At 45.3% G+C, this 25,130-nt stretch overlaps 1 protein-coding gene across 1 annotated transcript in view; it reads left to right on the top strand.

The window, feature by feature from the left end:
* ITGAV (integrin subunit alpha V) overlaps window positions 1–25,130 on the top strand; it is a 65,745-nt gene that overhangs the window by 4,552 nt on the left and 36,063 nt on the right. The window contains exons 2-3 of the mRNA XM_033166765.1: window positions 7,864–7,994; window positions 23,867–23,958. Of these exons, the coding sequence (XP_033022656.1) occupies window positions 7,864–7,994; window positions 23,867–23,958 (223 nt within the window). The remainder of the gene's footprint in view (window positions 1–7,863; window positions 7,995–23,866; window positions 23,959–25,130) is intronic.

Here is a 25,130-nt window from a genome sequence, read left to right as displayed (position 1 = left end):
CAATTCCCCGCTCCCAGTCATTCTTTTTCTAGCTGGCTCATGGATATATGGGAACGAGGAAGCAACTTCCAGGTAGAGATGCAGGTAGAAGAGCAGTCTGGGATGAAAGTGGGTGTTAAAAGTCAAATAAATAAATATGCCACATTATAAATAAATTTCCATGTTCCGTACTGTATAGATATCTAAAATGGGGGGGGGGGGGTTGTTAAAAGCTATATCATGGATTGAATTGCAGATCGTAGCATCAAAGAATAATAGAATTGTAGAGTTTAAGGGACCCTGAGGATAATCGAGTCCATCCCCCTGCAATGCAGGAATGTACATGTGTCCCATACAGGGTTCAAACCTGCAACCTTGACATTATCAGCACATGCTCTAACCAGCTGAGCTATCCAGCTGATGCATTATACACACACACACACACACACACACACACACACCGTATTTCTCCGTGTATAACACGCCGCCATGTATAAGGCGCCCCCTATTTTTAGGGATTCCAAATTAAGAAATCCCCACCATTCACTATCCGTGTATAAGACAACCCACAGTTTTCCACATGATTTTTAAGTAAAATAAACCTAGTCTTATACATGGAAAAGTATGGTATATATTTAAATCCCACTGGAAATATTACAGCTTCTGTTTTGTGCTTTACGTTCCCGGAATTGACTAGCACTTTTAAATATATATATATATATACAGTGGTACCTTAGGTTAAGAACTTAATTCGTTCTGGAGGTCCGTTCTTAACCTGAGGTACCACTTTAGCTAATGGGGCCTCCCACTGCTGCCGTGCCGCCGCCGCACGATTTCTGTTCTCATCCTGAAGCAAAGTTCTTAACCCGAGGTACTATTTCTGGGTTAGCAGAGTCTGTAACCTGAAGCGTCTGTAATCCAAGGTACCACTGTAATTTTAAATTAAGAATAGCATGAAACAGTACAAAGAATGGTTACTGGTCACCTGGTACAAAGCAAAATACAATCATGATGTGTGAAAGGCAGGAAATAGTAGCAGCATGTTAAGCTAAATAACCAGGCCAAAATGATGCATGAGTTGCAGGTCTTAGCTTGCTCAAGCTGACAGCTAATAGAGGAAATAAATCTAAATCATTCAGCATCAGACTGCCCATTTTTTGGCAACCATTGTTACTGTCCTTTGCCCCTTAGTGTTGGATACCTAATATTCACATTAGAACAATATGCATAGGCAGGGTGGATAAAAATCAATTATACTATTTTTTAATTGATTTTTTAATTTAAATCGGATTTTATTAAATCAGATTTTTAAAATAAAATGTTTTTGGAGGAAAAATCTTTCTAAATATAGTTTTCTATTTAAGTTACATTATAGTCCAAAGGCTATTCATTAGGAAATAAGGATTTGTTTTAAGTTTTTCATGTGTGCTAAAACTCAGTCTAAGGTGTTTTTTAAAAACAAAAACAAACCCATATAACCACATCAGTTAACAAACATGGATACATATGCTACAATGTTATTGTTTTAGTTAAATAAATTGTTTAAATTGTTATTAAGGAAATGATTATTTTTCTCCTTCCAGTAAAGTACAGCAGAAAAGTCCAAATATAAACAGTTAACTCATTAAACCTCACAATAATTTCATAATTATCTGTCAATGTATTTCTGATGGTATAACCAAATCAGTAATTTTTGATATAAGTGTAAAAACTACTCTGAAAATTTATTACAGTATTCCAAAAATGAAACCTTCATCTGGTTGTAAATATTAAGATTATACCAGCAAGAACGAGTCATTCTGTAAAAGAGAGAGAGAGATTTAAATCAAGTCTTACTGACTAGTGGTTTAAATAAAGTCTTACTGACTAGTGATTTAAATCGTGATTTAAATCAAATCCACCCTGTGCGTAGGTTTCTACCTATACAGTAAAATAAATATGTGTACATTATACACATAATGTAGGCAGGAAGAAAGCTATGCTTATGACCAAGTAGGATGAAGGAAAACAGGTCAGTAGCAACTTATGCTTACAGTAGTTTGTTCTGCAGAAACTCAGGAGAGCAGTTTTGCATGATGAATTGCAGAAGGAATTCAGGAAATTCCCCGAAACCTTGATGTATGGAACTTGGTATGCCTGGGTAGTACTAAGAGCTTGCTGTCTATCATCTTGAGATGCCGCAGGACTGGAAATAGGCAAATGTTGCCCAAATAGTTAAAAAAAACAGGGCTGGGAAGTGGGTGGGTGGGTGGGAGAGAGGAGAAGGATCCAGGAAATAACCGACCTGTCATTCTGACATCAGTACTAGGGAAGATCCTAGGGCAGATGATGAAGCAGTCAATTTGCAAGCATCTTGATAACAATGCAGTGCTTAGCAGTGGCCCCTCAAGCTGAACCTAGTCCATCAACCATGTAAGGGCGCACCACCAGTGGTGAGATAAATCACACCCTTATGCTTCCTGCCTGCAAAACTGGGGGCCAGGATTGGGGAGGGGAAGTGCCTGCAGCTCACAACACATGACTGTTGCCCTGTCTTGGGCTTGGTGGATTATAGCTTGAATAGACCTGCTTTATCTTGACAGAAGTCTGATAACTTACAATATCTGATGGTTTAATAAGTGGCAGTTGTGTTGATTGTGGGCAAATCCCCATCTAGTGCAGCTTGTATGAATCATTCAAAGAAGGAGCAGGGAGACCTCACAAGGATTAGATAAATTATTGGAAGACAGGGCTATCAGTTGGGCACTAGCCTTGATTGATATGCTCAACCTCCACTGTCGGAGGCAGGCAGCAATGCTTCTGATACCAGTTGCTGGAAACCACAGGAGGGGAGAGTGCTGTTGCGTTCAAGTCCATCTTGGCTGTGAGTCCTGGAAGACCTCCACCTGGCATGGGAGGGCGCGGCCTGGACTGACTCCAACTACAAAAGCTGAGGCTGCTGAACAGACTCGTGGGCTGAGGGGTTTTTTGTTGTTGTTTTTTGAGGGGGGGTGCTGTTGGTTTTTTGTAACTTTCTTTTAGTTTTTGTTGTGATTTATGTGGAAATTGTTCAGTTTAGTTTTGTAACTTTTAATGTTTAATTTATTCTTTAGGAATGCTGTAGATAGGGCTGGGTGATATCTGGTTTTCAGCATTGCGATAAATCATCAGCTGAACACAGTGGTATATATATATATATATATATATATATATATATATATATATACACACACACACACTCGTACCTCGGGTTACGTCTGCTTCGGGTTACGTTTTTTCAGGTTATGTACTCCTGTAACCCAGAAGTGTTTTTTTGCGGTGTGCGCATGTGCAGAAGCGGTCTGCGCATGCGCAAAGCGTGATATCGCCATTCGGGTTACGTACTTTTCGGGTTACAAATGGCACCCCGGAACCAATTAAGTATGTAACCCAAGGTACCACTGTACCAATATATCACGATGTCTGAAATAAGGATGTAACTATGTACAGTGGAACACCGGGTTACGCACGCAATCCATTCCGGGTCGCTGTGTGTAATGTGGGCGTGCGTAATTCAAACACACGTGTTTTTTTTAAAAAAAAACGGAAGTCATGCGATTTGAGGGCTTCTGCGCATGCATGAAGTGCGCAGAAGTGTTCTGTGCATCCGGCGGTCGCATGCGCTCCCGCGTGCTCCAGAAAACACTTCCGGGGGGAGTGCTTATCCCGAACATACGCAACACAACATACGTACACAACATGAGGTATGACTGTAGAGGCAAACAGGATAATGTCCTGGCAGCTGCTGCTATTTAGGGCAGAGCTTTCCAAACTGTGTGTTGTAACACATTAGTGTGTCGGCTGCAGTGGGTAGGTGTGTCATGCAAACGCTCCCCGCTCTCCTTCCGGGGCTGAAAAGGGGTTAGTTTAACCTCCGTTTTGCTAGTAAAACTGAATTACTGTATCATGAAATGATGTGTGTCTAAAAAATGTGCCACCAACATGAAAAGTTTGGAAAACTCTGACTTAGGGATCTAAAACTGATACATTTTTACTTACCTTTAGCATACTGTTAAAACTGCTATTTTATAAGCAGCAGGGGCAGCAGAAATCATGAGAGAAGTTATGACCGGCTCCACAATTTCCCCCCATCACAATTTTTTATATAGCACACAAACACACACATCGTGATTTGCAATATATCACCATGTCAGATATTATGAAACCATTATCACGATAGGGATAGGGGAAACCGATAGGGTTTTCCACGATAGGAAACCCGATTTTGGGTGATGTATTGATACATCACCCAGCCCTAGTTGTAGTCATTTATGTTTTTTTCATGTTGGAAGCCACCTTGAGCATGGTTTGAACTGTGGAAAGGTGGCATATGAATAAAATTATGTATGTATGCTTGTATGTCCTGCTTGCTGGTTTCCATGAGCATCTGGCTGGCCACTGTGAGAACAGGAGGCTGGATTAGAAGGGCCTTTGCTCCTGATCCAGGTGGAGGAGTCTTATGTTCCTACTTTGCACAAGCTTGTTGGATGACGACTGACCATTTTGCTTCACTGTTTCTCCTCGTGGACGTTGCTCCTCCTTTTGTTATTCTTCAGATGAATTGTGCCCCAGGCAAAAACGAAATGAATGGTGGTATCCGGTGCTATTTGTACTCAGGGTAGAAATTAACAAACTTAACTAACTAAAGTCCATTGATTTCAATGGGTCTACTCTGAGTACAACTTAGTTGGATATCATGCTCTTAGAATAGTTGACTTGCCTTGTTATATTTAGTACAGCATGACTCATTGTATATATAATTTTCCTGGACTCTGATGCCAAGGAACAAAGACTTGGAAATAAGCTCTATTCAAATAATTGGGATTCATCTACAAGGCTGGGGATCCAGTGAACCACAGAACCATTTCTACATGTTTAACAATATAAACATGCCCAAGGTATAAACTTGACTAGCAATCCAAATAAGCAAGGCGTGTACATGGCACAAACTTACCAGTAGTTGGATATTTGTCTACACACAGTTCCCATTACTGAAGACGTAAGCCATGGTTTCAGTTTTGCAAATTCAGCAGTTGTTAAGAAAGAAATAAGAGGAGGAATCTTATGTTCTGAAAGCATGAAAATACTAATTCTGGGATAAAAGTGAAACAAATTGAAATATGGCAGGAACAGAGGGGGTGGACACTGTTTTCCAGGTGCCCTTTCGCTATCCCTTTCGCCCTATCTCTGTTCACATGTTGGTAAGCGAACTGTACCTGTGGAACTTCTGACTTCTTCTGAAAGAGAGAGGAGCCATAATCCTTTTGGAATGTGGCAATCTTGTGTTGGCACAGAACACACTCTGTGGCTCACCACTGCATCTGCTGATATCTGTAGGATCAACATGCAACACTCCAATCCTAAACATTTGTGTTGGACAGCGTTGATGTCCCTGGCAAAATGTTGCACTCTTAAGGCGCTGCAGTGGGTAGAGCAGTTTATTTGCCATATGTTTTGCATTTATTTCCTGGCATAGTCAACATCAGAATCGGGATATTATGGTGTGTGTTTTTCGTTTGGCTGCTTCTTTTCTATTTTAAGCTGTCATTTCAATACTGTCATGGCCAAGATTTGCCCAATCAAAACATCAGAAGTAGGTGGGACTGAATAGCTGGGGGTATTTGTTCCGGAGAGTAGATTTGAGCAGAGATGTTGTGAATTAAGGGGAATATGCCTGATGATTTATAGAGGCGTGTTGCTTGAAGTGGAAGGAGCGTGGGAGAGACTTTCCTTGAGTACAAGGAACATGATATATTCTAATGACTGCAGGAGGCTGTTTGTTTTATTTTTGGAGTAGATTTGTTTGCGCTTAAAGTGTGTTTGCTGGGCGAGGAGTTGAAGGCCAGAATAGCTTTGGAATATGTTGAATGACATGGAATTTAAAGACTCATTCCCTTCAACTTAGAAGATCACTAAGCCTCATATGCTGCTGGTTACTCAAACACAGCACATGGAAACATCTGCTGTGTGGAAACATCATGCAAGGCTCATCTGCCATGTAGACTTCTGCTTTGTGATCTGTCTACCTTCACTGTCAGAGGCATTATGCCTCACAATACCAGGTGCTGGAAAATGCAGACAGGCAGAGTGCTCATGTGTAGCTTGCAGACTTCCCACAGGCATCTTGTTGGCCATTGTGAAACAGGATGCTGGACTAGATGGACCATTGATCTGATCCAACAGGCTTTTCTTACGTTCTTGTGTCTTGCAGTCCAGCTCTTTACAGTTGCATACCTCGGAAGTCGAACAGAATCAGTTCCGGAAGTCCGTTCGACTTCCGAAATGTTCAGAAACCAAAGCGCGGCTTCTGATTGGCTGCAGGAAGGTCCTGCAGCCAATCAGAAGCTGCGGAAGCCCTGTCGGACATTCGGCTTCCAATAGAATGGTTGAAATCCGGAACACTCACTTCCAGGTTTTCGATCGTTTGGGAGACAGAACGTTTGACTCCCAAGGCGTTTGGGAGCCGAGGTATGACTGTGTATCGTTTTGGTTGAGGTGGGGTAAGCAAGTTGTGGCTTCTGCCATTCCAGCACATTTTGAGCCTAGGTCAGAGAGAGAGAGAGAGAACCTCAGGCCTGGTGGCCTTAATGCAGTCCTCTAGGCCTTTTAGGTAATCTGGTCTTTGGGCTTCAAAGGCCATATGGCTCACCGACTGGAATGTGTCCTTGAAGTGTGATAATGCCTCTTGCTTGCTTGGATAAGAGGTGGAGATGTGTGTGAGAGCAGAAACCGCTGAGCTTTGTTTTGCTAGAAGGTAGACTATTGCCAGTGCCAGATTTAGGGCACTGAGCACCGTTCCCTCGCACAGGGCTCTGAGCCAAGGGTGTGCAAAATATCAATGGCAACAGCAACACGTATATTTATACGGGTACCTACTGAGAAGATCCATTTAAAAAGCAACTGTACCAAAAAGACTTACAGTATTGTGAAAATAAGAAATATTGGGGGGGGGGGTGTGCCAAATTTTGTTCTTGCTCAGGTTCCATATTACCTGCCCCTGATACTGCATGGTAAGGTTCACATTCATTGCTCCACTCACTTTTTGCCTCTAGGCCTGCCCACCACTGATATGTACTCCCTGAGAAGTTCCCTTAAGGGAATGTGGCCCTCATGCTGAAATCTTAGCTGGTATGCCTGTAAACAGGGGGGCCAACTTGAATAAAATATTGTGAGGACCCAGGAAAGCCCCATCCCGCATAATCAATCACACGATGCAGTGCACACACAGCTTTTGAATGGGAAGGCCCATCAACTTGGCAGGGGCCCAGCCCCCTCAAATATTTTGTTGTGGAGACCAAAACCCCCATGGCCCCTAGGAGTTGTCTCGTATGCCTGTAAATATCAGTTGTTGCAATTCACAAGTGGGAAGAGTACTGCTGTTCTCATGTCCTGCTTATGGACTTTCCATAGGAATCTGGGGGAGAGTCACACTGGCTCTGAAATATTTTGTGGTGATAGAAAATCTCATGGGACAAGACCGCCCTAATGGTGACCCACCAAGATGACTACAGCCCATGAGCTGTGTGTTCTGCCAGGTGATTGACCCCCACTCCAGCCATGATTTTTCTAGTCTCAGCTGGGCAGCAAAACCAATGTTTAGAGGGGCTAGACTCTCACACATGGCTGGTGGGGTAGCATTTGGCTCGGTGGACCACAAGTTGTTCTATGCAGCAAATCTGATTATAGAAGGAAGAACAAACAGGGCCTCCATCAATCCCACCTCAGTCTTTTGCTTCTACGTGGTCCTAGCTATGGTTCTAGCCCTACCTAACATTACAGTAGCTGCCACACTACACTCAAATTCATTTCCTTCAGTGGAATAATGAGGATTCCTAAACTGTTTGCTTCTTCATTTGTTTCCTGCAGGATGTTTCTCCTTGTGGGTGCTCCAAAGGCAAACACAACTCAACCAGGGATTGTGCAAGGAGGCCAGGTGCTCAAGTGTAACTGGAACCCCAACAGAAGAAACTGCCAGCCGATTGTATTTGACGCCACAGGTAATATAGCAATATTGGCTTTTGCCAACCCATGGGATCTGGACTAATTGCAAGGAGGAAAGCAAATCAGCAATCTGTTAGAAAAGATTTGGAGCAATACAGGTCATCGTACACAAGGCTCGCTCTGTCGGCCTGTCTTCATGCCATAGTCCAGGCATAGGCAAACTCGGCCCTCCAGAAGTTTTGGGACTACAACTCCCATCATCCCTGACCACTGGTCCTGTTAGCTAGGGATAATGGGAGTTGTAGTCCCAAAACATCTGGAGGGCCGAGTTTGCCTATGCCTGCCATAGTCATTCAAAATGGCCAAGGTGCTCTTAGCTTAGTGTCGTGAACCATCTTGAGAGCTCGGGTAGTGATGCATGTTGTGGTAGGCCTGCCGACATGCATAGTATGCCATTGATTTGGAATGGTTGTGACAGGCAACAAGTTCATTGTTGAACAGTTTGGATCCTGGTGACAGAATCAGCAGGATGGAAGGATGTAGCTTTCCCATGCGATCTTTGGAATCTGTACTGCTTGGAAACCAGCCCACATCTCCCTGCCATCTTCTGCTTGTTTCTGGCAGCCCCTCAAGGAACTGCAAATCCTAGAAGATAAAGTTTCTCTTGGCGGAAGTGCACAGGATTTGCAAATGTAAGGGAGGGAATGGGGGCCTGTGATGAGAGGTAGGGTATAAGCCAATTTGAAGACATCTCTAAACCATCACTGTTCGTTCTTGGCAGTTTCAATGTGTTAACATAGGCTGGCTTTCTGGTGAGCTGGAATCTTTGTCGCCGGAATTAAATAACTCTCTGCTTTACAGTGGCAAAAACCATTTCAAAGTGCTTTTTCTATGCTGGCTATTCCAGCAAAGGGTACGTTGATTCCTTGTCCAGGGCTTAGGACAATGTAGGCATAACATAGAGGACTGGATTCTGGAATTTCACGGAGGGAGGGGGAGGTTTCCTGTCCCCCTCCTCTCCATCGCAGTGATTTGCACCCCCAATAAAAGCCTCTTTGGAGGGCCGAGGACCCCTCCTGAAAAATATGGGATGTGGTGTGGTGGGCTGCTGTGAGAGGGGAGAATTGCCCCAAATCAGATTTGAACCACAAGGGAAATTCTAGTTCCTGTTCCTAGCAGCAATCTCATGCCCTGTCCCGCATTGTTCATGAGCTCCCTCCCCAACCCTTCAGAGAACAATACTAGGGGGGCTCAGGTGGTGGCAACAGGTAAGAGGGGATGGGGAACTTTTCCGTTCAGAAAGTTTCTTAAATTCACTTAGCCTGAGGCACCAAGTCAAGAGGTCCTGAAGTGGCAGATATGCTCATAAAGCTAGGCTTGAATTCCTGTGTTTATGAGTTGCAGATTACTCAATCCCTCAGTCACTCCCACTAAAGCTAGATTTAGTTATTTATTTTTTTAAAAGGGAAGCCATGTACACAGCATGACTTTGCACATGCAGCCCCACAGCCATCTGTGGACATGTGGTGGAATCCTGGTAAGCAGTCATTTAAGGCATTTCTGGAGCAGGGCTGGGCTTGCGGTTACACTAGCTGCAGGCTATCTATTCAGCTGTCTGTTCCACATTTGCAATTATGCAAATGGTCAGTTTGTAGCCCAGTTTTCTTCATGCTACACCCAAGGCAGCTAACAGCAACAACCACTGAAAAACACATGGCATGAATGAATGAATGAATGAATGAATAAATAAATAAATAAATAAATAAATACAGGTTTACAGACATGTTTGTCATCTGGCTGCCAATTAGTTTCCAGATCCAATTCAAAGTGCTTGTTTTGTTCTATAAAACCTTAACTGGCTCAGGACTACAACACTTCAAAGACCGCCTCTTTCCATATGAACCTATCTGGACCCTGAGAACATAAACTGAGCCCTGCTCCATGAGAGGTCCAGAGGATGGTAACATGAGAGAGGGCCTTTTCGGTGGTGACTCCCTGTTTGTAGAATGCTCTCCCCGGGGAGGCTACCCTGGCACCTTTCTTGCATATCTTTCGGGGCCAGGCAAAAACATTCCTCTTCTTCCAGGCCTTTGACCAATTAATCTATGGCCTTCAGTCTAAAAAAAAATCTATGGGGTATTGTTTTTGTTTGTTTGTATGTTAGTGTTTTTATATTGTAAACAGACCTGTGATCCTCAGATGAATGGTAATATAGAAATCATCTTCATCATCATCATCTGGCTAGGACTAATGGGAATTGTAGTCCAAAATGTGTAGAGGGCACCAGGTTGGCAAAGGCTGGATTAGATCCACTAAAATCAATGGGGCCTAAAGTGGAAATCTCAACATAACTTACCGGTACCTGGGAGTGAGCCCTATTGAATTTAACAGGACGTACTTCTGAGTAGTTAGGATTGTGCGGAAAGTTGAGTCCCACTGGTTTCCTCCAGGAGTTGTTGGACTACAACTCCCATCAGCCCTAGCCTGTAAGGCCAATGTTCAATGGGGACTTTAATCCAGCAACATTTAGGGGCACCAGATTGGAGAAGACTGGACTACATTAAGCATATATAATAATAATTTATTATTTATACCCCAGCCATCTGGCTGAGTTTCACCAGCCACTCTGGGCGGCTCCCAATTGAGTGTTAAAAACAATACAGCATTAAATATTAAAAACTTCCCTAAAGAGGGCTGCTTTCAGATGTCTTTTAAAAATAGGATAGCTGCTTATTTCTTTGACATCTGATGGGAGGGCATTCCACAGGGCTGGTGCCACTACAGAGAAGGTTCTGTAGTGTCTGGTTCTGTCTGGTTCACTGTAACCTCACTTCTCGCAATGAGGGAACTGCCAGAAGGCCCTCGGCGCTGGATCTCAGTGTCTGGGCTAAACAATGGGGGTGGAGACGCTCCTTCAGGTATAGAGGACCGAGGCCGTTTAGGGCTTTAAAAGTCAGCACCAACACTTTGAATTGTGCTCAGAAACGTACTGGGAGCCAATGCAGATCTCTCAGGACTGGTGTTATGTGGTCCTGGCAGCCACTCCCAGTCACCAGTCTAGCTGCCGCATTCTGAATTAATTGCAGTTTCCGGGTCACCTTCAAAGGTAGCCCCACGTAGAGCGCATTGCAGTAGTCCAAGCTGGAGATAACTAGAGCATGCACCACTCTGGCGAGACAGCATCACTAAGGCTGTGTACACACTGCTGCTTACTGCATCCAGTGTGCTCCCACTGCTGGTTTGGGAAGCGATGTACACACAACGTTGGCCGCAATCCATATCTATCCTGTCGTTGCTTATGAAATACTACGGTTCCCCCCCCCCCAAAAAAAAATCAGCTTCGATCGAAATTGAGAAAAAGAACAACCTAGCTGTGTTTTAAGCTTGCAATGTGTACATGGCCAAAGTCTGGATCCATCTCAAAGATTCTCCCTCTAGCCTGCACACAAACACCCTATAGAAACAGGTCATCTGGCTCCAGCTGTAGCCTGACAGTTCCAAAAAAACCAGCCCATGGGCTGAGATTGGTCAGCTGCAGTGTGATGCAAGCCCAGTGAATTCCGCTCCCCTTCATCTGACTGTTGAAATGTTCGCCAGGAGAAACTCTGCAGCTCTTGTTTCATTTCTGATGTGCTTGGAAGGGCAAGCATGGCTTTAAAAAAGAGTGCAGAATTCCCTTTTCAGGACAACAGAGCCACGTTCCCTTCTGGTTATTGTGTGTGGGCGATCCCTTCGCCAACAATGGAAAGCCTTGTTTGAGAGCCAAACGACGCTATCGGCCAGGCATGGCCATTTCTGTGACCCATTTAGCATCTGGCATATTTAAAAGGGCCTTGCGTAGCGCCGTCCTCTCAGCATTCTCCAGCTCAGGAGCTGCTGCCGGTGCCGAGAACTCATGCGGAAAATGTGTGCCAGGGGTCTGGGAAGGGGGGAAATTGGTGGGGAGCTGCATGCCGACTTCTCTCGGCGTATGGCAGAGGAAGCTGGCAGAGACGAAGCTGAACTGATCCAGCGTGTCATTGTTCAAAGGCTGCGTTTGGGGGCGGGGGGGGTCACGGGAAGGTCCTTTTCCTATTTATAGCTTTAGTCTAAAAACAACGTCTTGCCAACAAGCCCACAAAAGGCTCCTGTGGCAGCAAAAGAGCAGATCAAAATATAAAACCCCAACGAAAACGTTTAGAACACAGAGTCCACTACAAAACGTGAGGGAAAGAGGAAGTCCATCAGGCTAATTTTGATAAAATAATATTAGGAACAGCTGATTTGACTGAAACCCTTTGTGAGCAGGAAAGTATTCATCACCTTCCTGTGATGTGAGCCTCCTTAGGTAAGTGTTCTTCATCCTTAGGTCCCCAGGTGTTATTGGACTACAATTCCCATTGTCCCCTGCCAGTTTAGCCAGCAGTCAGGGATTATGGGAGTTGTAGTCCAACAACATCCGGGGACTGAAGGTTGAAAAGTGCTGCCAGCAAGGCAAAGAGCTCAAATCAAGGAGACTCTTATCTTCACTGCCACCCAGCTTAGACAGTGGCAGCAACAAGAGAAGTTCATTTAGAGGTTTGACATGGGATCAGGCATCCTGGACCCAAACAGCACAGTCCTCCACATCTGGATTGGATGGTGGGAAAGGATTATCTCTCATAATACTAAGAACTTGTTAAATGAAGCTAGCATTGGAAGATTCAGGGCAGTCAAAAATAAATTATTTATTCACCAGATGCATAGTCGAAACTATGGAATTTGCTTTCACAAGATGTTGTGATGGCCGCTAACCTGGATGGCTTTAAAAGAGGCTCCAGTTGGGTTTTTTCCCCCAAACTTGGGTCTCCATATGTTTTTGGACTACAGTTCCCATCATCCCTGACCACTAGTCTTGCTAGCTAGGGATGATGGGAGTTGTAGTCCCAAAACAGCTGGAAACCCAAGTTTGAGAAAACCTTGGTTTTGACCAGTGATGGCGAAACTTGGCCGTCTAGCTGTTTTTGGACTACAGCTCCCATCATCCCTAGCTAACAGGACCAGTGGTCAGGGATGATGGGAATTGTAGTCCCAAAACAGCTGGAGGGCCAAGTTAGGCCATCACTGGTTTAGACCAATTCATGGAGGATAATGCTATCAGTGGCTACTGGCCACATTGGCTATGTTCTGCCTCCATTTTGGGAGACAGCAGGCCCCTGAATACCAGTTGCTGAGCACTACAAGTGAGGAGAGTGCTGTTGTACTCAAATCCTGCTTGCAGACGTCGTGTGGGTAGCTGGTTGGCCTCTGTGAGAACACAATGCTAGACGAGATGGGCCTGTGACCAGATCTAGCACATAGACCCTTCTTCTGCTCATAACTTTACTCAAAAGTAAGTCCTGCTGTGTTTAACAGGTCTTGTGGGTGTGTTTCACGATTTGGGCCCTTGTGTGTCTGAGTTTGATATTCTTTACTAATGTTCCGCAGAAGGAAGCAAAGGATGGACAAGGGCCCCTTTAGCAAAAGGAACATTGTAGTTTCTCATTTCTTGGAGGGCCCTGCCAGACCTCTCCGCTGGTTTAATTTTACAGTTCAGATCAAAGCTTTTCGACACATGGTGAAACAGGATATGACATTTGTGCAAGGAGCGTGCTTCTTGCAAAACTCCCGGCCTATTTTGAAAGGGTTGCAAGTGATACATGCTTTAATATATGTTGATTTTTGGAGTGTCTATGACAAAACCTTTCACTGAAGCTGTTTAAAAAGCTGTTTTTGAAGCTATTATGAAACTACAGTCAATATACAACAAGGAAACAGTATAGAGGGAGCGAGCCGAAGATCCTGTATTTATTACTATTATATTTATATCCCACCTTTCCTCCAAGGAGCTCAAAGTGGCATATATGGGTTCTAACCCACTCCATTTCATCTTCACAACAACCCTGGTAAGTAGGTTAGCCTGAGAGACAGTGGCTGGCCAAAGGTCACCCAGCAAGCTTCATGGCTGAGTAGGGATTTGAACCCAGGTGAATGAGACAGAGCACCCTGTAGAAGAATTAACAAAGGATCCACGGGTGCTTGCTCCTGGCGGTCAATGTTCTGTGGGCCTCCCCCAATATATATATATTTGAGGGGGCTGGGCCTCCTCAATGTTCAGAGGGCCCTGCGTGCGATATCAGGATGTCGTGTCGGGCTCCCTCAATCCTCTGGAGAAGGTGGCACCTCTGAAAGGATCTAATATAGCTAGGAAACTGAGACACAAAATGGTAGGTGGATTTAATTGTGGATATGTAAAGTGGCACACCCATGAGAAATATCTTGGGCAAACCAATCCCAACCTCTGATCATGTGCTTTGGGTGTTAAGATACAGAGGAAATTTCATGAAGATAGCCTTCTTTTTTGGCAATCACTCGTAGCTGGGTAAGATTGTCTTCTGTGAACACGATCTTAACAATGAGTCCGTAAGTGACTGTGGAGGCCAATTCTGGATCCACACGGCCTTCCACAGTGGGGACATAGGTTTCTGGGCAGGAGTTGATTACGATGAGGATTTGCCAAATGTGCCTTCCTCTTAGCTTGTTTGTCCCTTTTGTCCTGAATTTGTGCTTCATCAAAGCCCACGAGGTAGAGGCTGTTCTTCAGCTGGAGTGCTCGCAGGCTGATGTTTCCCAATTTTCTGTGTTTATACTGCATTTTTTAAAATAGATTTGCCTTGAGAGCGTCTTTAAACCTCTTTTGCTGTCCACAAGTATTTTGCTTTCCATTCTTAAGTTGGGAATAGAGTAGTTGCTTTGGAAGACGATAATCAGGCATCTGAACCACATGACCAGTCCAACGAAGTTGATGTAACAAAACCAGTACAATGAAAATGACTACAGATGGCATACATCTGAATGCCTTCAGAATTTCCTGTTTGTTGGTTTGTTTTTTAAAAACATATTTAAGCTGCGGGAATTTGAGAAACAAAAACTTTACGGTATGGCTTACTGGATGTCAAAATTATGTTGGCAAGTAAGTACTTTTGTGCTTTCTTTCCTTTACACCCTTCAGAAGTGTCTGGAACAGATCACTGTCAGAAGTAGGATGTGAGGCTGAGGCAGGTCATTGACCTGACCCAGTCAAGATGCTCTTTTTTGCTTCAACTTCCTTATTTCCCAGTCTTCCTCATTCAGATTGGAGCCCCAAAGTGTATTCTCACAAACTGATAGTGGTGCAAGTAAAAAGAAAACACTGTTGGACATGGGAAGGGCTGTGGATCAGTGGTAGGGCATCTGCTTCGTATACAGAAGGCCCCACGTTCGATCACTGACAAGTAGGGCTGGGAGAGCCCCCAGCCTGAAACCTTAAAGATCTGTTGCCAGCCAGTGTAGACCAGTACTGAGCTAGATCAGTGTTAGGCAACCTAAGGCCCATGGGCTGGATGTGGCCCAATCGCCTTCTCAATCCGGCCCACGGACTGTCTGGGAATCGGCGTTGTCAGGATCTTCCCAATTGTTGCTCATGAGTAACGACAGAGCCTTCAGTAGCTAAGACTATTTATTGTGCAATGCTATTTACAGTGTAGAGCTAGTTCAAAACATGACCGCTCAGTCACTTGCAGAATCCGGAAGTGCCCCTCTCCGGTTTCCCGCCCAACACCAAAGTCTTGGCACCCTAAAACGACATCTGCGGTGCCTCCTGACCCCCCCCCCATGCTGTGCTGGCGCCGGAAGCGGCAGTTCTCCCTCAACTCCTCTCTGGCTGGCGGTGCTGGGTCTTTGCCCAAAGTCTCCAAGCCTCTGCAACTCCCCCTCCCTTGGAGAGAGCTCAGGCGAAAGGCTAGAGGAGGAGGAGGAGTCCATCGACAGAAGCGGCTGGGGTTCCCTGTAACATAGAGAGCCCTCCTCTCGCGAAGAGCTGCTCTCCCAGTCCTCCTCCCAAGGAGGACTTCTTTCCCTGCTTTCCTCCTGAGCAGGACCTCCAACCAGCCCTTCCTCTCGAGTAGCCCCGTCCCCCGTCCCCTCCTCCTCGAGAGGAGGATCTCTCTTCCCTCGTTCCTCACAAGGAATACCTTTGCCCCGGCTCTCCCCCCAAGTAGGACCTCCCCTCGCCCTCTCCTCGAGAGGAGCCAGGCAATCCCTGACAGGCATGTTTTTACATGAATAGAATGTGTCCTTTTATTTAAAAGGCATCTCTGAGTTATTTGTGGGGCATAGGAATTCATTCATTTCCCCCCCCCCCCACATAGTCCGTCCCACCACATGGTCTGAGGAACGGTGGACCGGCCCACGGCTGAAAAAGGTTGCTGACCCCTGAGCTAGATGAATCAATGGTCTGACTCATGGCACAGGTTGAACATTTGGTTGAAAAACACCTGGGCTTCATTTTGGTTCAAGCAAGTTGCAGTGTATACCTATATCCAGTATACCTCATGCAAAGCTGCAAGGAAATAAGCTCTGCCTCTTTTCCACCACAGCGTTCAATCCCCGGCATTAGTCATTGTGCACACGGTTAAGGAGATTCCTGCTCGGATAGTTTTAAACTGTGTTTACTCAAGTCGTAACTAGATGGGAGGATAAAGTGCCTTGCTCATACTAGCCAAGATAGAATGGTTTATTTGTGTTTTATTAGATTTCTGGAGGAAGAAGCAGTTCTTTGCCGACCAAAGCAGGAGCTGTGCATTTCCAGCGAGGGCCAGTTGAAATGTGGTTGGTGCTAGTAGAGCAGTGGCAAAGCCTGGGGCGGCCTTGACTGCATGGCCAGTGTTATTGTGAACATGCCTACACAGCAAACCAACGCTTGTGAATGACTTGTCGGTTCTTGGAGATGTTCCGTGCTGCCCAGCGGGAAATCCCGAAGAACCAGTTCATATATTTATCCTGGGTAACAATATATCCTCACATGCTCTCTCCCCTCCACAATGCATGTCATGTTGCACATTGTGCAGGTATCCTTCTCCTTGGATGAGCACCATATTCCCCTTCCTCCATCCTGCACAAATCGGCAGAAACCTGATGTGATCAGCATGGCAGAGGGGAGGAGGGCCTGCCTGCTCTTTCAGCACACACTCCCTCCAATATTTATCTGTTGAAAATAAGGGTAATAATAATAATAATAATACCCCACCCTTCTGACTGGGCTGCCCCAGCAACGCTGGGTAGCTTCCAACATATATAAGCACATAATCAAACATAAAGCATTAAAAAAAAGCTGTCCTATACAGGGCTGCCTTCAGGTGTCTTCTAAAGGTTGTATAGTTACTTACCTCCTTGGCTCAGGGGTCGCTTAACTTCACATCCTCCAACATTTCTCTGATTAAAATAGGGACGTCCTAAGGAAAAGCGGTATATTCCGGGATCAAATCAGAAACCGGGACGGCTTCTGTAAATCTGGAAAATACAGATACTTGGAGGGTGCATCAGTATGTAAGGGCTATTGCCACCTGAATGCATGTGAGGGTGGCAGGCCTATTTCTTTGAAACTGAACCTGTCGCAGTGCAAAGTGCAGGGGCTGAGTTGAAAGGTAGGGCATCTGATTCCGTGCAGAAGGTCCCAGATTCAGTCCCTGGCCTCTCCAGGTAAGGCTAGGGAAATACCCCATCTGAAACCCTGGGGATCCCCTGCCCACCATTGTAGGCAGTACTGAGGTATACAGTATAGTCCAATGAACCAACTCTGTATAAGGCACTCTGGTGATGGTGTTGTATCCTTCCCCTGCTCCAGAAGTCACTCCCTCAGCTGCTTTTTATTTAGTTATATTTGCTTCCACTATTAGAGCCCTCCAGGGGAGAGAGAAAATGTTCTTGGGAGGTGAACTGCAGGGGTGAGCTTGGTTGGTGGGTGGAGAGATTTGGCATTCCTGACCTGCTCACCTCTTTTGCTCTTTAAATTGCACACCATCCCACACTTTACACTGGATTTAGGCTGACTCGCGTTTAAAGACGTGGATCAGTCAACCCACAGGCCTTCCGCCTCCCTCCACCCCCTGCCCTTCAAAGACTAGCATTTGCTTTCATTTATATAGTGTATGTTGCAACGACTCCTGTGCTAAACAATGTGCTCTGGAGATATTAACATTGGAAGCCCTCTAAACAAACTGAGGAGGAGGCAGCAACATCGCAAGCCGTCTTTTCTTGGCACAAAAGCAGACGAAGCATCTCTGCAGATAAATGATCCCTCTCGAGATGCAATAAATCTGCGACTTCTGCCTAGGCTTCCCACCCCATGCAGTCCATTCCTTCTTAGATTTCCTAGCCAACCAGACTCTGGTTCAGTTTTTTGCATTTTTGACGCATCTGAACATGAAGAGAAGATAAATGCTGGGTCACATCTTGCAGAGTGCTGTTGCTCCCAGGGCCTGCTTGCAGGCTTCCCATAGGCAACTAGTTGGCCACTGTGAGAACAGATTATTGGACTAGGTGGGGCTGGATGACCCTTGTTTCCAGGGGTCCCCTATTGCTGGACTGCTGGACTGCAACTCCCATCAGCCCCAGCTAGCATGGCCACTGGTAAGGGTTGATGGGAGTTGTAGTGCAACAGCATCTGGAGGGCACCAGGCTGGCTGCCACGGTTTCCCCTTGTCAAAATTACTAAGAAGTGGTGTGCATTTCCCCAACCGCTTTAAGTGGCCCGGGGCTGAGAGAAGCTCTTGGCGAAGAAGAAGAGTTTGGATTTGATATCCCGCTTTATCACTACCAGAAGGAGTCTCAAAGCAGCTAACATTCTCTTTTCCCTTCCTCCCCCACAACAAACACTCTGTGAGGTGAGTGGGGCTGAGAGACTTCAAAGAAGTGTGACTAGCCCAAGGTCACCCAGCAGCTGCATGTGGAGGAGCGGAGACGCGAACCCGGTTCCCCAGATTATGAGTCTACTGCTCTTAACCACTAAACCACACTGGCGAGGCCTCTGCAGCTTGTCCCTTTTTGCTGCCTGCTCCCAACAGGCTCACTTGTGTGTGGGTGTGTGGTTATTACCAAGGTGACACTTTTGGGAGAGAAACTTTTTGTGGGGGAGCGTAGAACAGGGTCTTTGCTTTACTGTCCACCCCCCCAAGATGTGAAACTCCTGCTGCAGATACAGCCACACACCCTGTTACTTGTTTTTAGACATCAGGTTAATATTTCTTCCTTCAGGCCTATGGCAGATTTTAAGATTTGGTTTCCTCTGCTGGAGGGTTGCTTTTTAACATGCTTACTGGATTTATGGTTTTTACTGCTGCGTATTCCAATAAACTGTTTGGGTGCTACCTTGAGTTTGGAGACTGGGTTATAAATTCCATAAATAATCGTGACTAATTAAGATTAATCAAGTGCTCTGGAAGTATTGGCGTTTGAAGCACCCCAAGCAAACAGCTAAAGAGGCAGCTGTGATGCAGGCCACTCCCCGCCACTGACTGAAAAAGCAGGTGAAACATATTGCCTTGAGGAACAGGTCATGTCTTGCCTTTCCATTAGCTGAAGAGATGCCTTTGAAGAAGCACCTTTTTTCTTGCTCTTCAATCATCAGGCTTTCTTCCAATAGATGTGTTGGTTTTCAAACTCTCCCAGGGAAACCAGAGGTTCCTCAGCTGGGGAGTTAGCCAGACAAACTTCCCCAAACTAAGGCTGATCTTTCCCTATAGAGCCAGAAGGGAGTATGAAGAGTATGTAACACTGAAATCTCCAGCCAGAAAGCAATACGGTATAGAGTAAGGCATCGAATCATAGAGTTGGATGGGACCCCAAGGGTCATTTAGTCCAACCCCCCGCAATGCAGGAATCTCAGCTAAAGCATCAGTCCACACTGGGGACAGGAAGCCTTAAGCCCAGACCTAACCAGAGCTATGCATAAACTGAATGTGCAGCCCAGGACATGTTCAAGAATCTTCCTCGGGCGCTGTGTGACTTAAGATTCCTCAGCTAAGAGGCTAGTGTTAAAAAAAAAACATTACCTTTAGGCAGAAAATCTGGAAACTATTGCAATGTAATCTTACATTTATGCCAAGATTCTAGCAAATTTCAGTTGCACCTTCTGGTCTTAGGTACAGAGATTTTGTTTTTACTTGCTTGCTTGCACTGAAACATTACAAGATCTTAAGTTCGGAAGCCAGTGAAAAATCGTTCTTGAAATACTAAGTACAAGCTATTTTAAGTGCTTCTGTCCAGAATAAGCACAGAAGCCTCATGGAGATAATTATGTATACCGACCATAGATAATAATAATAATAATTATTATTATTATTATTATTATTATTATTATTACCCTGCCCATTTCTGGGCGGCTTCCAACAGAACATTAAAATAATCTATTAAACATATGCCTCAGTATGCTCCAGTTTATCACACATTTTTACTTAATTTTGCATGCACACACGCATGCACACACATATCAATTAGTGTACAGTTTGTAAAGTAGCAGGCTCCTACAATATTATATTAAGAATAGGAGAATGATAACAGTCCACAATGCACTTGTGAAGAAATGCCACCTTTGAGGTTATTTTATTCTGTTTCACTTCCTCCCACCTTATATAGCTGGTCGCCAAAGCTGTATTGTGGCCAAACCCATCACAGTATTACATACCGAGGCAAATTAAAACAAGTGCAATCAAGGAAATGCATCTAGAAGACAGTAATAAGTGAAAATCTGGCAATGGCAATTCAGACCATTGAGGCTGCAAACCTGTACACACTTATCCTAGAAATTAGCCCCACTGAGCATTATGTCCAGGGACTGACTGACTGACTGACTTCCTTCCTTCCTTCCTTCCGAATTGTGCCGTAAGAACTACAAAATCTTTATTAATCTAGCATCTTCTACAGCCAGTTCTGCAACCTTATGAGTAAACTTCCTGCATTACAAACAAATCACCTTATGATTAGATGGAGATCTTTGCTTCTTGTCTGAAAAGACCCTCAATAGCTCCCTGCTAGAGATTTTGTACACATGATGGTGTGGAATGTAAAGTGGTAGATCTTCACCCATCCCTTTGCCGCATGGTTATAAAATCCTACTAAGATTTTAAACCAACTGTTATTTGTTTCGGCTTGCCAGCAAAGACGGAAACCTTTCTCTCCAGGATTTCCCGGACAGGAAGCAATAATATGCCTAAAGAGGCAGAGATTTCCTTACAAGGTGGATAGCATACAAAGGAGTTTAGATTAGTCGCCAGCAGTTGAGCTGAATTACAGTGGAGCTACTGACTCGTGGAAGAGAGTATCCTTCTTAATCATGGCTCTCTTGATTTAGTGAGAACCATGATAAGTGGTGCTTGCATAACCTTTGCAGATGGCCTTGCTTTGGGTTGTATTCTAGCAAGGCCATCTTCATGGACAGATGCGATACTGCAGCCCTATTCTTTCAGAATATCCCACAGAATATTATGTGGTTTGTGTCCAGAGAAATGTGAACACAGCTTAGCTAATAAAACAGTGCCAGAATTTGTCAACAAGGCTTTGGAGCAGGTGAGATCTTCTCAACTTCAGGCAGTCTTGGCTTCAGAATGGTTTTGGGGGGGGGGAATTGACTTGGTCACCCTGGTGGATGACATAGAGCAGGGTGGGAAGTGCAGTGTTGTTAGTCAAAAGCTAATATTTTGAGATAGATTACAAAAATTTAAGCTGATGTAGCTGGTGAGTCACACAGACATCTGCCTTGTTGGCCAAGCCTGGGGGTAGGGTGCAGGTTCTGGAAATATTTATTGGCCCTCTTGATGTCTTCAAAAGATACTGTGAATGCAGAGTTCAACAGGCCTAACAAGGTCCTATATTTATTCCTTTTCATTGGGAAAAGTGGTGATCGTTAACCCCTGCCTGAGCAGCAACTAAGGAAAGTTGGAAGAAAGGTTTCACAATCTGTCTCCTAAATTGGGTAGATTCTGGTTGGACTGTTATGAGAACACACTCAGAGGCGTAGCAAGCCCAGGTGGTACCCGGTGCAGAATTGTTTTTGTCACACACACCCACGGTGCCGGCAAACCATGCGAGCAAGCCGCGAAGCGACGCAGCCTCACTCCTCAGCTTGCTCACAAACCTGCTCACCACTCTTCCTCTCCCCCCCCCCACGCCACCGCCAAAGCCGCCGCCGGCGTGCTCTGCTTTAGCAAGCAGAGAGCACTGGCAGCAGCGGCGGGGGGGGGGAGAGCAGCCCGGGCTGCTCTTCCTCTCCACCGCCACCGCCCAAGCCGCCGCCAGCGCATTCCGCTTTTGCAAGCGGAGTGCACTGGCGGCGGCAGGGGGAGGTGACCAGAGTATCACCCCCTCCAGGGTGGCACTGGGGGCGGCAAGCACCCATCGCCCCCACCTTGCTACACCACTGAACACACTCCCTTTAGGGTGAAACCATAGTTCAGTGGTAGCACAGCACATGCTTTGTTTGTCAAATTCAACCCCTGGCATCTCCTGTTAAAAGAATGAGGTAGTATATAATGTGAAATACCTCTGCCAGAGACCCTAGAGGGTTCCCTAGAGGATGGGGAACCTAGTACCCTTCAGATTGGATTGTAACTCCCATCATCCTTGACCATTGGCCGTGCTGTCTGAGACTGGTGGAAGCTGGAGTCCAGTACCACCTGAAAGTTCCCCATCTCTTCCTTAAAGAGACATTTGCATGAGAGTAAACAGTATTGGTGTAGATCAGTGTGTCCTAAACTTGGGCCTCCAGCTGTTTCCAGACTATAATGTCCATCATTCCTGACCACTGGTCTTGCTTGCTAGGGATTATGGGAGTTGTAGTCCAAAAACAGCTGGAGGGCCAAGTTTGGGAACACTGGTGTAGATGACCAAATAGTCTGATCTAGTATAAGGCATCTTCCTGTGTCCCCAGCATGGTGATCAAGTTATGAGGGTCACTTCGACCAAGATAATGAGGGCCTTTAGACTGGAGCCATATCCTCATCTCATGGAGACCTTGTCCATTATCACTGGCACCAGACAGCTAGGCATAGCTTCAAAGGTGCCATTCTGTCTTTGAGAAGATGCAAGTCTTTTAACAGATACCATTTTATTCAATGGGTGATTCAGGTCTTTGTAATCTAGTAGGCTGACAATGGGCCACATTATCACTTTTGATGAATGCATGGTTCCTTGGTGTGCGAATGAGCCAACTCAAACACCACAGATAGGAGAACTTCAAACAGTTTTGCAAATGCTTTGGGTGGGTGCTTCTTCACACATGTGAATAAGCATGCTAAGCTCTGCCACCTCTACCACACCTGGCAACCATCCCCATTACCTTTCACAAGCTGGAGGGTGAACTGCACAATTTAGACCTCTAGATTCTAAAGCACACAGAGAGCCTCTGCAAGTGCAGGAAATTCTGAACTGCATAAGTTTGCTCTGCACCTTGTGGAAGATGGGGTGGAGACCTAGCACTGTTCCCTCTCATGTGTTTAATCAACACATAAGTGGAATGCTTGAATAGGGTTACATGTGCACCATACATTTAAAACACATGGGTACCACTTTAACAGTCATGGCTTTCCCCCAGAGAATCTTGGAAACTGTAGTTTAGCTCTTGAAGTGCTAAAATTCCCAGCACCTTTGACAAACTACAGTTCCCAGGATTCTTTGGGGAAAGCCATGCGCTTTAAATGTGTGGTGTGGGTATGACTTGGGCTCCTATTTTTCAGTGGAACCTGTTCAGTACATTGCAAGACATCAAGAGTAGAGTAATCAAGTAAGGGGAAAGCTCTCTTTGATATGGACAGAACCGACATTAATGAACTTCCTGTGACAGCTGAAGATGCACTTATTGGGTCAGGGCTTTGCTGGGTGTTATTGCTGTGTAGCCTTTTCGTTAATTATGATTTTAGATCTACTGGGACGGCTGTTAACGGAGCATGAAAACTAATCTTGTAGATAAATAACACAAGTGATGCATGGATACATGATGTGTAACTCGGTGCAAGGGACAAGCCTGCTTCAGACATTATAGCACTCATTGAAGTGTTCAGATGTTGCAACATTGCAACGTCATTTTCATAGTTCCATGACGGGGTTGTTTGTCTTCTAGGCAACAGAGATTTTGCGAAAAACGATCCTCTGGAATTCAAGTCCCATCAATGGTTTGGCGCATCGGTGAGATCTAAAGATGACAAAATTTTGGTAAGCCTTCATGCTGTTATCATCATATCTATTTATGAGTCAATCAACCAATCAATCAAATTGATTGAGTATCAGTTAACGTCTTCGTACACCACCTACTCATAAGAGAGTAGAATCAGCAAGCTCAGGGTAAATGCAATGTACAAAAAAATCAGCAGAATTGTTTGGAGGGGGGGGAAGAATCCACTCAAACTGTCCCATGGGGTGTTGAGAGACTGGGGGGGGGGGGAGGCAGCCTTTTAATTAAGTAGGTGGGAGAAGATAGTGTCTGAAAGGTCACTTCCTGATTCAAATGGAGAAGATGTCCATAGACATCAATAGAGAAATTAAAGAATTGGGGGAGCGGGGGACCCAAACAGCCCAACAGAGACTTGGGATGCTCAGTGGGCCTAAAAAGGCAGACTCACTATTTGATTGTGGTGGTGGAAAGCAGGGTGTTCCCAGAGAGATGGCCTGGAGTAGCTAGAGCCCTCAATAGAAGCACTCCACGTTGCAGCGTTTTGTTGCCGTGCCACATCTGTATATACTGTCAGTGATCTCTGTGAGTGCCCATTCTTACACAGCCAAAACAGCACCATTCTCACATAAAGAGGGCAATATCAACAGTTTTGGAGGAATTCAAAGGCCCCAACATAGGTTGCATTTTTTAGCTATGTTATAGCACAGAGACAGTCGACGTGCCCTCCAGATGTTGCTGGACTCCAGCTCCCAGTATCCCTAACCATTGACGGTGGTGTCTTGTGCTGATGGGAGTTGGAGTCCAACAATATATGTAGGGTACCATAGTTTGACAGACCTTTGGGCATTCCCTGGCCTTCAGATAGATAGAGTTCGCCCAGCTGCCCAGCACCTTACTGCGCAGTCAATGAGCACCCATTCCTTCAAGCGTTTGCTTGGATCATTTGAGCACCTCCATGTAGCAGCTGCTTAACTGAGCTACAGGCTGAGGCAGATGCTGACACAGCCTTGGTGCTTGGGTGGTGCCAGGAAATTAATGGCTAGGGCTCCCTGAAAGTTAGCTGATGGGAGGAAGGTTTTGCTTGCGTCATTTCTTTTCCTTCCCTTCTTGTTATTTTTTTTTGCAAAACTGCAAACAAGGCAGACGTTCTCTTCTCTATAGTTGGCTGAGTTGGTATGAGGCAAGCACCATTTGTTCCCTTTTTGAAAGCATC

Source organism: Lacerta agilis, chromosome 1 (genome assembly GCF_009819535.1).
Source record: "Lacerta agilis isolate rLacAgi1 chromosome 1, rLacAgi1.pri, whole genome shotgun sequence".
NCBI lineage: Eukaryota > Metazoa > Chordata > Lepidosauria > Squamata > Lacertidae > Lacerta > Lacerta agilis.
The sequence above is the reverse complement of the archived record's forward strand: the minus strand, read 5'-3'. Positions and strand labels throughout refer to the sequence as shown.